Source organism: Alligator sinensis, unplaced genomic scaffold, assembly GCF_000455745.1.
Source record: "Alligator sinensis unplaced genomic scaffold, ASM45574v1 scaffold307_1, whole genome shotgun sequence".
In the NCBI taxonomy this organism is placed as follows: domain Eukaryota; kingdom Metazoa; phylum Chordata; order Crocodylia; family Alligatoridae; genus Alligator; species Alligator sinensis.
The window spans coordinates 79,740-95,464 of NW_005842115.1; the positions used below are offsets into that span (position 1 = coordinate 79,740).

Here is a 15,725-nt window from a genome sequence, read left to right on the forward strand (position 1 = left end):
ACTCTTTCCTGCCTATGCAGGGGGTCGGACTCGATGATCTATTGAGGTCCCTTCCGACCCTAACATCTATGAATCTATGATCCGTTGGCTGGGGAATTGGCTCCATGGTTGGACCCAGAGGGTAGTAATTGATGGAAGTCAATTGTCATGGTGCCCTGTGACCAGTGGGGTCCCCCAAGGCTCTGTCCTTGTACCCATATTGTTCAACATCTTCATTAATGATGTGGACATTGTAGTCAGAAGTGGACTGGCCAAGTTCGCTGATGACACCAAACTTTGGGGCTAAGCATCCACACCAGAAGACAGGCGGGTGATCCAGGCTGACCTGGACAGGCTCAGCAAGTGGGCGGATGAGAACGTGTCGGTGTTTAACACTGAAAAGTGCAAGGTTCTCCACCTTGGGAAGAAAAACCTGCAGCATCCTTATAGGCTCAGTAGTGCTACACTGGCTAGCACTATGGAAGAAAGAGACTTGAGGGGCATCATTGACCACAAGATGAACATGAGCCTGCAATGCGATGCTGCAGCTAGTAAAGCGACCAAAATGCTGGCTTGGATCCATACATGCTTCTCAAGCAAATCCCGGGACGTCATTCTCCAGTTGTACTGGGCCTTGGTGAGGCCGCAACTAGAGTACTGCATCCAGTTTTGGGCTCCACAATTCAAAAAGGATGTGGAGAAGCTTGAGAGAGTCCAGAGAAGAGCCACGTGCATGATCAGAGGTCAGGAAAACAGACCTTACGACGACAGGCTGAGCGCCATGGGGCTCTTTAGCCTGGAAAAGCGCAGGCTCAGGGGCGATCTGGTGGCCACCTATAAGTTTATCAGGGGTGACCACCAGGATCTGGGGGAACGTTTGTTCACCAGAGGGCCCAAGGGATGATGAGGTCAAATGGTTTTAAACTCCAGTAAGACCGTTTCAGGCTGGACATAAGGAAGAATTTCTTTACTGTCCAAGCCCCCAAGGTCTGGAACAGCCTGCCATCGGAGGTGGTTCAAGCACCCACATTGAACACCTTCAAGAGTAAATTGGATGCTTATCTTGCTGGGATCCTATGATCCCTGCTGACTTCCTGCCCCTGGGGCAGGGGGCTGGACTCGATGATCTTCTGAGGTTCCTTCCAGCCCCAATGTCTATGAAATCTATGAAAATATGAGCTTAAGCACTTTACTGGGATGGATGCTTTGTTTATAGGACTGGATTTTGTTCTAACCACTGCAGTAGAGAGTGGAAATGTTGTATACTTGGGTATATCTGAGGGTTGAGACCTTAGAAGGAAAAAAAGGATTCTTAAGTAATGATCCAAAAACACTGTATTGTACTATGTAAGGCAGTTATAAAGGGTGAAATACTATATTTCCTCCTGAGAGTAAAGATCACTTCTAGTGGAATGCCAAGTAAATACTTATTGTACCAATAACCCAGAGCATCATTTCTCCACAATATAGGCCTAATCCAGAGTCCATTAGCATCCATGGGGGTCCACTGAGTGGGTATTGGCCCTGTAGTCTCAAAAAATTTGTTCTACATGCTATTCTCATTATCCCCTTGCACAGTTTCTAGATCGCTGCCTAGCTTCTGATCCATCCCCAGCAAAAGCTACATGCATCGCCAATAAGGTCCTAGCAGACAAGCACACACACCGGAAAGTTCATCAAATATATATTTTTTGCTGTAAGAATAGAAAAATTACAAGAAAGCTGAATATTATTAATTACACAGAGAAAAAATATACACTGAAAAGCATTTAAATTTCTTTCCAGTCTTTTTTTTATGCCACCCGCATTCTCATCTTTTCATTACCAACTCCTGACTGTTCAAATCTTTTTCTTTTGACACATTTAATTTAGGAACATCATTGCCTTAGAATTAAGATCCTGGGGGACTGTTACTACTGCGTTTCCGGGCTCCCAGAACCACGCCAAGACCATGCACACTGTTGTGTAGAAATGGGACTCAGCATGATCAAAACTATCAGGTAATTTTTTTCCTTTATCCTTTTCTTCCATTGTGGTTGTTGTTCTGTAGTCTCTTATTTCAGCATTTTAATGCTATACAGAGTAAATAATCAAATAATATGTTGCTGGGTCATAGAGGGGCATGGTATCGATTCACTGAAGCATAGCAGAAGATCTTTTAATATGAAAAGTGGCATCAGATCTGTGTTTATCACTAATGACTGCATTCATATTAAATGCTTTTGATACCATGCCTGTGATGTTAATAAGAAATGCATATTGTGGGGAGGGTGACAGCTATACTTTTTCAATACTATTTTCACAGCTGAAATATAGCAAGTTTCACTTGTATTGTTCATGTGCACAGGTTTTTGGTTTTTAAGATAAGGCTGATGAGGATAAGATGCAACTGGCTCATTGTCTATAATCTCTTTTACAATAAAAGTAAAATAGACAGCTGTGGCAATGCTCTAGTTTAGATAATAGCTCAGAGGAAAGCTTCTAAGCACTATAACATTTGCCAGCTAAGCAAAGGGCACCTATTAAGCTCCATTGCCTCTTAAACCCATAGGAGCTGGCAATAGTCTCAGTTAAAGGATGTAGGCATTATACTCATAGGCAGTATGTAGATGCAGACATAGTTGCATTGCTGATAGGAGTACTATATTTTGATTAAATACATGCGTAGACATTATAATTCTTCAGCAGTTCATGTTTAGCTCTAGTCCAGGATATTGCCCTCAGTAGTGGCCAGTACCTGCTGTTATAGCCCCCTATTCTTTTGTCCAGCACCATCTTCCTGTCCTCCTCCTCCCACACCCTTCGCCATTGAAACCTTTTCCTAATGCTCTTCCATGACTGTGTTCCTGCTGGTCAGCTTTTTTGTGCTCCATTGTGTTCTGGTCTTTCTTCCCAATTCTGTCTGCCTTCTAATGAGACAGTTCCAGGTGCTGCCACTATCCCCTCAATGTAGGAAGACTTTGAAGAAAATGAATGGAAAAAGCGGCTATATAACAGATCTCTAAGAAGGTTGTTGACATACCATTAAAAGTGGTGGATATTTTGCCCCTGGCATTCAGGAAGGGAAGCATGAATCATATCAATTATAGATGGGAAAAGCTATCTATCAGGAGCATTAAAAAGTGCAGTTGAATATAGTTATTTGCATATGTTTGATAGTACATGCTGGGCACGTCTATATGTTCATTAATGTGCAGTAGTTACTGGACATTTATTTTAGTACTTGCTTGGTTAAGTACTAACTAAATGCTCAGTAATTACAGTTACTGTGCAGTAGTCCCGACGCACAGTTTTTTAGTGACACTTACTGTGCAGTAGCCTAATACTAGTGTGCAGTAGTATGTTAGCACGGTTTTTGCCCGGCACGCTACTACGCAGTGTTATTAGGCTACTGCACATTAAACATCTACACATGTAAATAATCCATGAGCAATTTACTCTAGAGTAAAGTACTCTAGAGAAAATTCGCTTGGGCATGTGTCTACATGTGCAGCGATGTGGGAGCAGATTTGCTGCTCCTAGCTGCAGACTGTTTCCACTCCCTGTGGCCCTGCACTGGGCCCCTGCAGCATCCAGGGGGAGCTTTAGCTCTCCCTGGGTGCTAGACCAGAGGCTGGCAGGGAGTATAGGGCTGGGAGACCGCTGTCTCCTGGTCGGGGGCTCTGCCCCCAGGAGCTGCCAGCTACTAGGGAGGCTCCACCACTGGAGCTCAGGCAGGGACAGTGTCCCCCTGCCCCACAGCAGGGAGCTCCTAGCCCCCGCTCTGGATTTGCAGGGCCAGGGCTGGGAGATTCTTATCTCCCAGTTCAAGCTCTGTGGCTGTGGAGCCCAGGCTGAGACATCCTTAGTTCCCAGCCCAAGCCCCATGGTTACAGGGCCTATGCTGGGAGATAAGAATCACCCTGATCATGAAATGGGGGCTGGGAGCTCCCCATTGCCAAGGCAGGGGGACATAGTTCCCATCCAGGCTTTGGTGGTGGAGCCCACCCCAGCACCAGACAGCTTCAAGCAGCAGGGAGAAATTTCCTGCCCCCGCCATATGGCTGACTGGGAGAACATTTGCTCCCAGTCAGCCATCTACATGTGTGCTACTGCACAGTAACTAAACAAGAGTAAATTTGCTACCTGTATCTAAAGGTAGCAAATGTATTTGCAATTACAGCAAATTACTGTGCTGTAAGCATCTGTACATGTAGATGGTGAGGCTTACTGTGCAGTAATTAGCTCTAATCTCAAGTAAAGCATCTCGCATAGATGCACCCACCATCTACCAAACCTTCATGTGTCGTGTTTTGTTCTGAGATTGTAAATTCCTCAGTGCAGGGACTGTCTCTCCTTGGTATATTTATGCAAGTTTAGCACACTAGGGCCCAGCTACTGATTAGGTCTCCAAGCACTACTGTGATATAAATTTAATATGAGTTTGAATAGCTTTAATAATCAATACATCCAGAGGGGCCGTTGAGACGCACAGCCTTTCTCACTCTATACACACCAAACTTGGAACGAAGTGGTGAAGCCACTCTGAGTGCCCCCCTGCTGGTACCCTTGAGCTCTCTGTCTTTGGTGGGATCAAGAACCATTGTGGGGGTGGAAGGGTGCCTCCTTTCTGGGTTTTGTAGATTTGAACTAGGAGCAAGTAAGCAAAGCTATACCTCTCCGCAGTGCCAGCAAGATCCCAGTGGAAGTGATATAATATGCCCTTTTAGTCAAAGGCTTTATCTTTTGTGTGTTTGTACAATTCATAGTGTGGCCTCATTCTCCTTTGCAGCCCCTGGATCCTATGATACTACTGCTGCTACTACTACTACTGGTACTAAAAATAATAGAATAGCCATCTGCACTCTGATTTATCTGAGTGGGAAAGAGGCCAGTATGATTTATGCTATCTATGTCAGTCAGAACTGAAACTGGTGAGTCCCTCAGCTATAACGGAGAAACCTTGTGGAAGAGTTTATATGACCTAAATATATTTTAATTGACCACTGCAGAGATTAATATGAAATAAGTCCTACCAGTAGTAACATTTGGATGATTATAGGATATCTTTTTTTTTTTTTTGCCTGAAGCCTTCACAAAGGAAATATCTTCTATATCTGGACTATTGGGAGAATGATACAGGAGATGAATCCATTCTTTCAACCTCAGATATATTTAGGTTACTTACCTCTATTTAAGGCTTTCTTGAAGGGCAGGAAGTATTTACAGGGAAGTTCCAATGATCAAAATAAGATATCTGGGCAAAGCTGCTTGTGCAATTATTGCTTTTGTCACTCCCAGAAACATGTGACTTTCAGACAAAGAAGCACTTGTGCTTGCTGAAGGACCAGACAGGAACAGAATCTAGTCTACTTCCTTTACTGACTCTTATTTCTAATCCGCTGGGTTATTGAAATACAAATAAATAACAACAATAACAGAGGTCTTAGGAGTCGATCAAAAATGTGACCCTGTTGCACCATACATTGAACAAATGCAGGGTGTGTCAATACTGCACAGTGTCCTAGAAGCAATAGAGCATGGTACTCAGCAGGGTAAGTTAACCTGGCTGCTGTGCCATGCTAGTGCAACTATACTGCTTCTGGCACCCAGGCTGGAGCTACCTGGAGTATGCCTACATGGACTGCTTTTTGCAGTGCACCTTAGTGAGTAGCAAACACAGGGTGCATCTACACGAGACACTTACTGCAGTTGCCTAATTAGCTCTGCAATAAAGCATCGGCATCTACACATGTGCCCCTATTAGGCTGGAGTAAATTAATTAACTCCACTCTAGAATAGTACTGCCCGGCACAAGTACTATTCTATGGGGGAGTTATTCACTCTCATGCAATGCACGTGTAGATGGTGACTGTGGCTGGCTGGGGTACGAGGATGCTTCAGTGTGGGGCTGCCTACTGGCTAGCCCTGTTCTTTAGCACCCTCGTGCCCCAGCCAGCTCCTTCATAGCATGTTGAACTGGGTCAGAGCAGCCTTGGGCTAGCAGGCTGACTGCCCCCACCCCGATCCTGGGCTTCCTGCCAGCCAGGGTTGCGATGCCCCAGCTCCACATGCTACAGTCCCAGGCACACGTGTAAATGCTGCACCTGGGAGCAATAAACTCCAGTGCAAACTATGCCATAGTTTATTGTTTCACACTAATTTTACATGTATATGCACCCACTAAATACCAAAAGAGCACTTTAGCCTAGAAGAGAAAGAGGTCAAAAGAACTAGTAATGGAAGCTAAAGACACATTCAATCTGGAAATAAAACATGAATCCTGATGAGTGATTAACCACTGGAACAAGATACCAAGAAAGGAGCTGGACTCTGTCTCTTGATATCTTCAAGACAAAACTGGATGCCTTCCTGATGCTTCAGCTCATCATCAATTATTGGCATCAATACAGGGGTAATTGGATTAAATGTGATGGTCAGTGTTATGCAGGATTTAAAAAGGGGATCTGATGACACCTTCTGACTTTAAACCTGATGAATCTGTAGCAATGGCAATATCCAGTAGTCCTCTCCTGGGGCTGCTTTCCACGTCTGCTCTGCAGGTTTGAGTTTCTCTGATCCTTGGAGAAATTTTTTGTACCCCAAGTGCACATAATTTGAGGAGGGAGGGGTGGGGAGCAGACTGTGAGGCTGCTTGAATTCCAATTTCCTCAGGGGGGGAGCTCAGTCTCCCCGCATGGTAGCAGAAATTCAAACCAGCCCTCATACCAACATATTTATTTGGCACATCAAGGAGTTTATGGTGGTTTCATGGCTTGGGTTCCCTCCCGTGAAAGTGCAATCTGAAAGAGTATTTATAATGACAGAACTATTTTTACCACAAACCTAAGCTACATTTCTGGAGCAAAACAGTATCTTGCCTTCATTAAAAGTCAGTGCTCAGTCTCTAATAGTAAACATGAATTAAAAAGAAAAAATATTATTATTGTGGATGATCTCAGTAGCAGATTGGTTTTTCTTGGGAAAATACAGCTCTCTTACTCATTTTCTGGGTCCTTTGGGAAGTCTTATCCATCTGACTTTTGAATGCCACATTCAATATGTGAAGATTTCATGTGAATTCAGAGTTGTTTGTACATGTTAAAAAAGTGCTTTGGCAGTAACAATCCAAAGTCACTTTTGGACTACCCAGTTTACAATATACATACTTTCATAGTTTCATAGATGTTAGGGGCTAGAAGGGACCTTACAGATCATCAGGTCCAGCCCCCCTGCCCATGGGCAGGAAATGATCCAACTCAATAGTCTCTCCCCAGACTCTTTTGATAATCATACAGAGCTAGTGAAAGCTGGAGTGACAATAATCCGAGCAACGCCGAAGACAAAAAATGGAAAATGTAGACATCAAAACAAAACAAAAAATAGGCAAATATTCACTTAGAACTGCAAGGTGTGATCATCATGTGTTACTCCAGGCTGCATTTGCTGCTCTGTTCTTCTGGAGTTAAATCAGTGGAATTAAATATTAAGAGACATGTTTACCCCTGACACATTCACCCCCATAGGACATGTGACCAAAAATAATAGGAACATAATGGCAATATGTCATTGAAATCTTTTTTTTTTCTTACTGATTTGACATTGTGTGAGTTTATAGTCTTCAAAGGAAAGGCCCCTCCTTTTAAAGGTTTGTGATTGAATCTATGGGATCTCATACCAATTTGTAATATTTTTGGTTAAGGATGCTAATGTAGAAACTATGAGGTATTCCTGCACCTTCACGTGCTGGTGTAGTGCATCTTGGACTTTGGGGCTTCAGTTAGTTGGCTTCCCTTATGCCAACGGTGCTCAAGCTTTTGGCCCCTAGGGCAGATGAGTGGTGCAAGGCAGGCCCATGAGCCCCACATGCCAGGATCAAGCCCCATATTGCCGCTGCCTTGGCCTGCACATCTGGATAGGGCCCCGCACAGCCTTGGCTAGCCCCCACATGCCATGATCGGGCTCTGCACTGGCCCCACATGCCAGGATCACCACACGCCACCCACGTCCAGCCCCACATGCCAGAATCAGGCCTTGCATGCCAGGATTGGGCCCTGAAATCCAGCACTGCCCCCCACCCTGCCTGTTTGTTAGGACTGGGCTCCACACTGCCCTGCATGTCCGATCTAGTGCGCAGGGCCTAAGGCTCTCCATGGGTCCAGAAATTTGGCAGTGGAGGAGTGGTGCCTCTGCTCCCCCAACACTAAATTTTCGGTGCATGGGGGTCTCGGGGAGCTCAATGACATAGCTCTGGGGGCCCAATTTGATCCATGGGCTGACAGTTAAGTACCCCTGCCTTATGCAACTAGTACAGGGAGAGGTTGTGGTAAAGGAGAAATGAGAGAAAGCTAGACACATAGCAGAAGCAAGGCCCTGGCTCTCTTGTCACTACACTCTCAATACAGATAGTACAGTGGCAAGCATGATGTAGAAACCTCTATAGAAAGTGGATATTAATTGGACCGGGGTCTAGCTCTAATACTATAATTTGAGGGCAACTCCTTCTCTGAAGCTGCTCTAAATAGGACCAGAGTGTAATGTTTGCCACACATGGCTAACAGACATTGCAAAGCTACCCCTACAAAATATTAGATCTATGAGTCATTAAACTGCAGCCTCATTGTTCAACCCATTCAGTAAATTAGTGCATTGTGTTGCCTAACTTCCAACACCCCCCCCGCCCCCCACTAATAATATCTCTTTCTTTTCCAAGCAGAACACAGCTCCCAGAATTGACAGGTATAGCATACACATCTGCTTGAGTTTATCCACTTTCATTTCATGTCAACATGAAAAAGCACTCAAGTCCTTGAAGAAGAATCCCCGCTAGATATAAAAAGTTACATCGTTAGGCTATATGTGGGTCAGAAAGCAACACAACTCATGTTTTGTTTTGTTTTTATCTCGTACTAACAGCCTCTTGTGAGCTTAGAGTCGAACCATCTGCAGGTGCAGTTCCAAAGTATATTCTCTTCTGGTAGCAAATCTTGGGCATGTGTAGGTGAAATGGGGGCCCTAAATTGAAGCGATGTGTTTTAAAAAATACTGATTCAATTTAGGGCTGATTAAACCCCCGCGTTGTGCACGTACCCCACACTTACCTGCCTCTGTGGCAGGGAGGGGAGGGTGAGTTGCTGGTGGGTGGAGAGGTCCCTGGGCTGCAAGGGAGGGGCTGGTGCTTCCCCCCACAGCCACGGCAGCCCGCCCCCGCAGATGGCACCTGCCCGCAGGCACCCAGCTCAGGCTGTCCCTGGGGGTGCTGCAGCCATGGAGGGAAGCACCAGGCCCCCACACAGCTCAGGCAGGCAGGCTCCGGGGGTGGCGGGATGGAGAGATTTCAAAGGAATGTCTTTTCATAGACTTTGTTGAAAAGAAGGTATGGCCTTAACAGCGTCATTCCTTGTTCGCCCCAAACCAAGACAACCCTGAATTTAAGTCGCTGTCCCAGTGATTAGATTTTAATCGTGGACAATGTATACATTTGTTATAATTTTCCACGGATAGCATCTAATTATTGAAGGGTCCTCTTACGTTTGTCATTCCTACTGCTGCAGCAGGGGAAAAAGTGGCAGGGGAGCAGGCGGTGAGGGGGAAGGCGATGGGGGAGGCTGTGGTGGGGGGCGTGTAGCAGTAGGCGACAGTCAGTAGTAGGGTAATGAGAGGGAAAAAACATCTTGTCCCTAACTACTTGCACCCCACTGCTGCCTGTCCCCCTGGTGTCTGCCCCCTTGTAGCTTCAGGCCCCTCTCTGCCCCCACACCAGCTCTGCCTGCCCACAGCCTTGGACCCTCCCCAGATGTGCCACTGCTGTCACAGCTAGCAGGCCAGGCTGGGGCTGTACTCCATGCCACAGGCTGGAGCGGAGCAAGGGTAAGAGGCAGGGGGCAGACAGGTGGGGCAGAGCTGCTGGGGCAGTGGGGGAGATGGGGGGAATAGGCGGTGGTGGAGGAGACAGGAGGTGTGGGGGACCTGAGGCTGCAGGGGCAGGCAGTAGCTGTAGCTCCGGCCCCAAACCCAGACCAGGGCTAGAGCTACTGTCTTCTCCACTGCTGCCTCATGCTGGATTGCAAGATGAGGGGCTTCCCGCCACCATGTTGAACAAGATAAAAAAACCTCATCTTGGAATGAAGTAACTATGGTCATTTTAGGTACCACAGCCTTACACCTCTTGAACTTGAGAGGAGTGAGTGTGTGGTTTAAAGAGATCTCCTTTATATGTCATCAGCAAGTGCTGCTGGGCACAGACTTTGTCAGAATACCCGTACACCAGACTCTAAGTCACTTGGGCAAATGCAAATAGCTGTGAATCCAGTGGAAGGCCCAGTAGGGCTGGGTGAAAAAGAAGGGCAATTCAGATGAGGTGCATAGCTCATCATGTAAAAAGTCACCTCCCACATGCAAGTGTCCTTTTTCCCCTCCAGTAACTTTCCTTATGGTTCAGATCACCCTCATTCTTGCCTGTCAGCTAGGATCTTGTACACGCATCAGCACCTCTGAGATCCTTACCCCCTCGCCCCCTCATTGTTCGCAGTTTTGGGAAGGAAGGGTTGAAAGCAGTCCTGCGTTCTTCGACTTTTTAAAAAGACACACAATCAACAATGGCAAAGTCATTACAGCCCCCTTCTTTAAACCTCCCTGTAAAATAAATACTTTGTCAGGCTATCCCAATATTTTTATGCCAAAGGAAATATAGCAATCCAGCTGACCTTAGCAAAGCAAAGGGAAATATCATCTCAGCTGCATAGTCATTTTTTATTACTTACTGTGAGGAGGTTTGTGTGCATAAGCTGTGCATGAAGATGAGACTCTAATTTACATTATTTCATATATATTGAACCGATTGTGCCATTTTATAAAAATTAAGGTCTTTTCAGTTTGTACATTTTTTTAATGAAAAGCTTTCTTCTCAATTACTCCTCTGCATCCAATTATCTTTATATATCAAGATAAGGAAAGCAGACATGAAGCCAGAAATAATTATCTTGGTATGAACAAAAGAAAAAGGCAGGCAGGGAAAGTGGTCAGATGGGGAGAAGTGACAATTCCTTTGATGGCTATAGAATTGAATTTGATAATATTTTTATCATACGTGTAGAACAGTTCCAGACGGTATATTGCAAATTGCAATGTTGCTTATTCTCACAGTTTAATTGTGAATCTCAATGCTGGGAGAGGGGGAGGTGGAGTTTGGTTTCATCACAGGGATCATGTCATAATCTCCATGTGTCTTCTTTTTTAAGTATACATTTCTGTTCCTCATGACTGCAGAGAGTTGATGGTTCAGAAAACCAAGAGGTGTATATATACAGAACCCCACATTTATTTTATTTTTATTATCTGAAGCCAATCTCATGATTTCTCAGTGGCCTGATTCAAGCTCTCCGAATGGTTGGGGTAACAGTACTGCAAACTTCCATCAAAATCACAGTAAAATGGTGCAATAAAATAAAAAAATAAGTGTCAGACTTACGGCGGGATTACATCCCTCTGTGTCCCTGACCCACTATCAGGCTTTGTTCTGTAGCTAAAATTGCTGAGCATTAGGGCAGACTCATGAGTACAGGTGACAGATCTTTCACTGGAGCAGGTCCTGAACTATGAACCTGACTACTAGAAAAAGGGAATGACCACAGAACCCACCGAGTGTGGAATTAAATATGCAAGACCTCTCCCCAGGTTACCTTATCCTAAGATGCTGCTCTTTGCACTCACACACAGCTCCAAAAAAAGCCCAATCAAACTATTTTTCTTTAAATCAAAGTCAAGTGTGCACATGCTTAGCTACCTGTTGGGCAAGCAGGGTTAAGACACACCAGTTTCTGTGACTGGTAACATGCAAGGGAGAGATGCGGTTAACATCACACACAGCTGTGGTTGATTCCTCGGCCTGAGACTAGGAACAGACATTGCATTTGTCTCAGGACAAGTTGTGCCTCTGTTTTTCCTTGAATATACATGTCCAGGGATAGGTGTGTATACACATCGTCCTTCCAATCAGGGTTAGTGAGTGGCTGAATGCACTGCCACTTCTCTGCCATTGACTCAATGATGCAATTCCACACTTCTCAATGTCCCTGGATAAATTGGTAGTGCATCTTATCCTGCCAAATGTTTTGGGGATTTATCACAGGACAATGGACATGGACATGTGAACAAAGACACTTTGTCCTGGGATAAAATGTGTTTTGTTTTTTTTTTTCTGGGGACAGATGTAACATTAGTTTGCAGCCTAAGAGAGCAGCAACCATGTACAGTTGGGTCAGAGATGGGAGCAATACTTACACTCACAGCCCTGGAGCTCTAGCAGAACATCTTAACCTTTCTGCCTCAACAGTTCTTGTTATATTGCAGGCAAGTTTGTTTTGATGCCAGCTCAGATTTGGAGCTGCAGCAAAGCTGTGATTGGGACAGCTCAGGAGGATGGCCTTAAGACCATCCATTTTGGCCATAGCCCCCAAGGACTGTTCTGACAGTAAGAGATTGTCAGGTTACAGCAACTTCCCAGCCAAATTTCCTTTCTTCTGGCCATGGAGGCTGGAAAGGAGATAGGGTAGAAATTGCTATGGCAATTCTGTGCTAACTGGGGATTTCCTTAGCTAGCCTGCTAAGCTGGTTTCGGGGCATTTTCATGCAGATAAAGCATTATCGCTCTCTTTCTTTCAAATATTTGGATGATCCTGAGATACTACGATGAAGTGGCCTATAGAGATACCTACACTGATAGATAAAGATGTTTCACACTGATGTCTGTAAGGCTGAAAGCCAAGCTTTAAACTGTGACATGCTGGAGTTTCTCAATTAACTCCTGGAGTTCCCAATCAACCCCTGTTAGAGAAAAACAGTTTTTTGCTTTGTTTCACTTTGTTCTTCACAAAGAGGAAATGCTAAAAATGCAATTGAAACAAAAGAAAATGCTGTTCAGAGCAGGATTCAGAATGCCGTCAGTCCCAAGACGTAGTAAGTACCTCAGGAGGGAATAGCAGTTCATTTGAAGTGCCCATAATAGGTGGGTTTGAATGCAAAAAAGATAGAGACAAAAAGCCAGGCATGCTCGTTGCTTGTAAGGAAACCTATTTGCGCTTGACACATTGTGGAAGAATTATTCCAAATGAATAGGTTTTACCAATGTGCAAATGTCTGACCACTTTACCTGCCAAGGTCGTTGAGACCTGCTGGTGTCCTGGTCTGATGAGTAAGCACTGCCCTAGCAGGATAACAGCTGCATAGGCACATATTACAGACATCATTTTTCTAAGATTTCAGAACATTCAGGTGAGGACAGTAAAGGGGAATTGCTTTTCCTGTGATTCCTCGCAATTTGACAGCATTTCTTTCTATTTCTTCTTTTTAACACATTGAATTGATGTCCTTGTTGACAGCCGTCAAAGGCCAAGCACTGAAGGGACTCAATCAGCAATTTTCCTGGTCTCCTGTAGGTACCTGAGGCATGGTGGTCTCCTGTAGGTACCTGCTGAGGTCCTGGTTAAGGCACCTGAGGCATGGTGGGCACCTGAAGAAACACGACAGCACGCTCTTTGATCTTTGCCTGTGCTCTTGCAGGGTGGCACACGATTTCCACAGACTTCAGTGGCAGCAGGGCTGGAACAACTGTAGAGAAAGAGCAGACCGACAGTAACGAAGTGCACTTTATTTCTCCTGAGATTGCCAACAGGGCTACTAATTAGTGCTGACTCTAGTGGTGATTTTCTAAAGCAAATGAATGGTGTTAGACTAAGAGCTCTAGAGGCTACACAATTCTACATATCCTCATAGGAGATACAGCACAGGCAACTTAGTTACGAGTTTCGCACCTTACCCTGCCGAACTGTCTTGACTCTGATTCGGAAGTACCCTTTCTAGGGAATGGTGATTTAGTATCCACAGTCTCTTGCCATACAAAGTGCTTTTGGATTTATTTGAAAGGAAGGGGCTATCTTAACGTAGAGTAGCTCCGTTTACTCCAGCAGACCTACAGCTTAAACCAGACCCAGCACTTAAGTATTCTTTCTGGGACTGTTAATAAAGGCACCTAGTAGCGTTAACTAGGTAGGAAGGTGATCCTTGTGGGATGAGTTTTACCAGGCACAAAAGGACACCGATAAGGACTGTTGTGCAGCCTTAACCCTGTCATTTTCTTGTTGGTAAGTGCTTAACTAAGCAAACATAGCATTTTTGTAACAGAGGTTGTGCGTACAGAATCTCTCCTGGATGGCAAACATCCTAGTGATAGTGCATGGAGATTTAAAAAGTTGGATACGCTACATGTGTCCCATGCAATGATAATGCATCCATGCACCATAGCTGGTCTGCAGAAACAAACAGCTCTTTCAAACCTTGGTGGTTGTGAACTTAGGGAAGACACTTTGGGGAAAATCTAGTTTAGCCACATAGGTGCTCCCAGTTTAGGCTCGAGCATACATAAGCATTAGGCATCTGGCTCCAGGAGGCTAAATCAGAAAAATGCAGTTCAGTGCCTAGATACCCAATACGCTCAATGGGAAATGAGGGCACTTTAAGAGAGTAAGACCTACAGTCCAAAAGCTTGGAGTGAGCCAACAGGAAATGCTGATCACAGGGTGGGAGTGACTGGAGGACTGTGCCATGCTCTCAAGATCATTTCTGTATTTTGTCTAATTATTGTCTAATATAGAATGCAGAAATGCCCTCTAATGTCAAATTGCATTCATGCAATCTCAGCTAGTTTTGGTGCAAACAGAGTTACTCTGAGAGAGATCCTAAAAATGTTTTTATCATGGGAAAATTATATCATTTGTAAAAATGCATCATACTCAAAAAGGGATACGCCGTTTCTTTCCAACCTGTCCAAAATGAATTCCCTTTTGGGCAAACACCAATCCTGGAAAATTTCAGCCAGAAACCTGAGAGTTTTACAAAGCTGGAAGTGGCTCATAATAGGAAGTTAGAATTGGGACCTCTGTATAATTTAACTGTGATAGTTTCTCTTAGTGTTAAATGTTCTGTTATGTTTTTATACAAAAGGCCTCAATGGATCCATTCCAGCATTTCTGCTTCTCTCTCTTTTTGTATTTCTGTATAATGGGAATAATGTGTGTACCATTGAGCTGTGCATGCAATTAAGCGCCTTTGTAAAAATCCTGCTTTCAGAGCTATTCTATGACTGCATGTGTACTGCCACCCCACAACTGTTATCTCTTAATTGTACAAACCTATTGAGTATCCCTTCACACCAAATTGGTGTTGTATTTTACAGCTTTCTTTTCTCTAAACATATGTAAATCCCTGACACGTAGTTAATTCTGCAGCTGCCTAACTATCTGGCAAGGCCTGGAAGACAAGTCAATACTGAGGGGTGAAAATGTGATGGATCATAGTTTCAGCTTTCGCTAAAGTTGATGGCAGGAGCATATCTCAGAACGCTGTGTCTATTAACATTTTTGCCACGCAGGTATGTTAGGTCAAGAACAAAGCATGACATTGACATGCGGATAGGAATACATTCTGGATCCGTGCTGTGTGGAGTTTTGGGCCTACGGAAGTGGCAGTTTGATGTCTGGTCATGGGATGTGGATATTGCCAACAAGCTTGAGTCAGGTGGAATCCCTGGGTAAGACGCAACGTGTTTCCATCCATTATATACTTTTCTTTTCCTCTGACAAATTAACCGTCTTTCCAATAGCTAAGGAGCGGAGATACGCGTGCACAGAACATCCTTACAGCGAGGTTGATCAAATGTAAGTCCGCAAAGGCTGTTCAGAAAATTGTCACAAAAGACAGACATGTTGGAT

At 44.6% G+C, this 15,725-nt stretch overlaps 1 protein-coding gene across 1 annotated transcript in view; it reads left to right on the forward strand.

Moving 5' to 3' along the window:
* The window catches only part of ADCY8 (adenylate cyclase 8), a 155,713-nt gene that overhangs the window by 65,981 nt on the left and 74,007 nt on the right, over window positions 1-15,725 (forward strand). Inside the window, exons 5-6 of the mRNA XM_025205410.1 lie at window positions 1,852-1,979; window positions 15,386-15,544. Of these exons, the coding sequence (XP_025061195.1) occupies window positions 1,852-1,979; window positions 15,386-15,544 (287 nt within the window). The remainder of the gene's footprint in view (window positions 1-1,851; window positions 1,980-15,385; window positions 15,545-15,725) is intronic.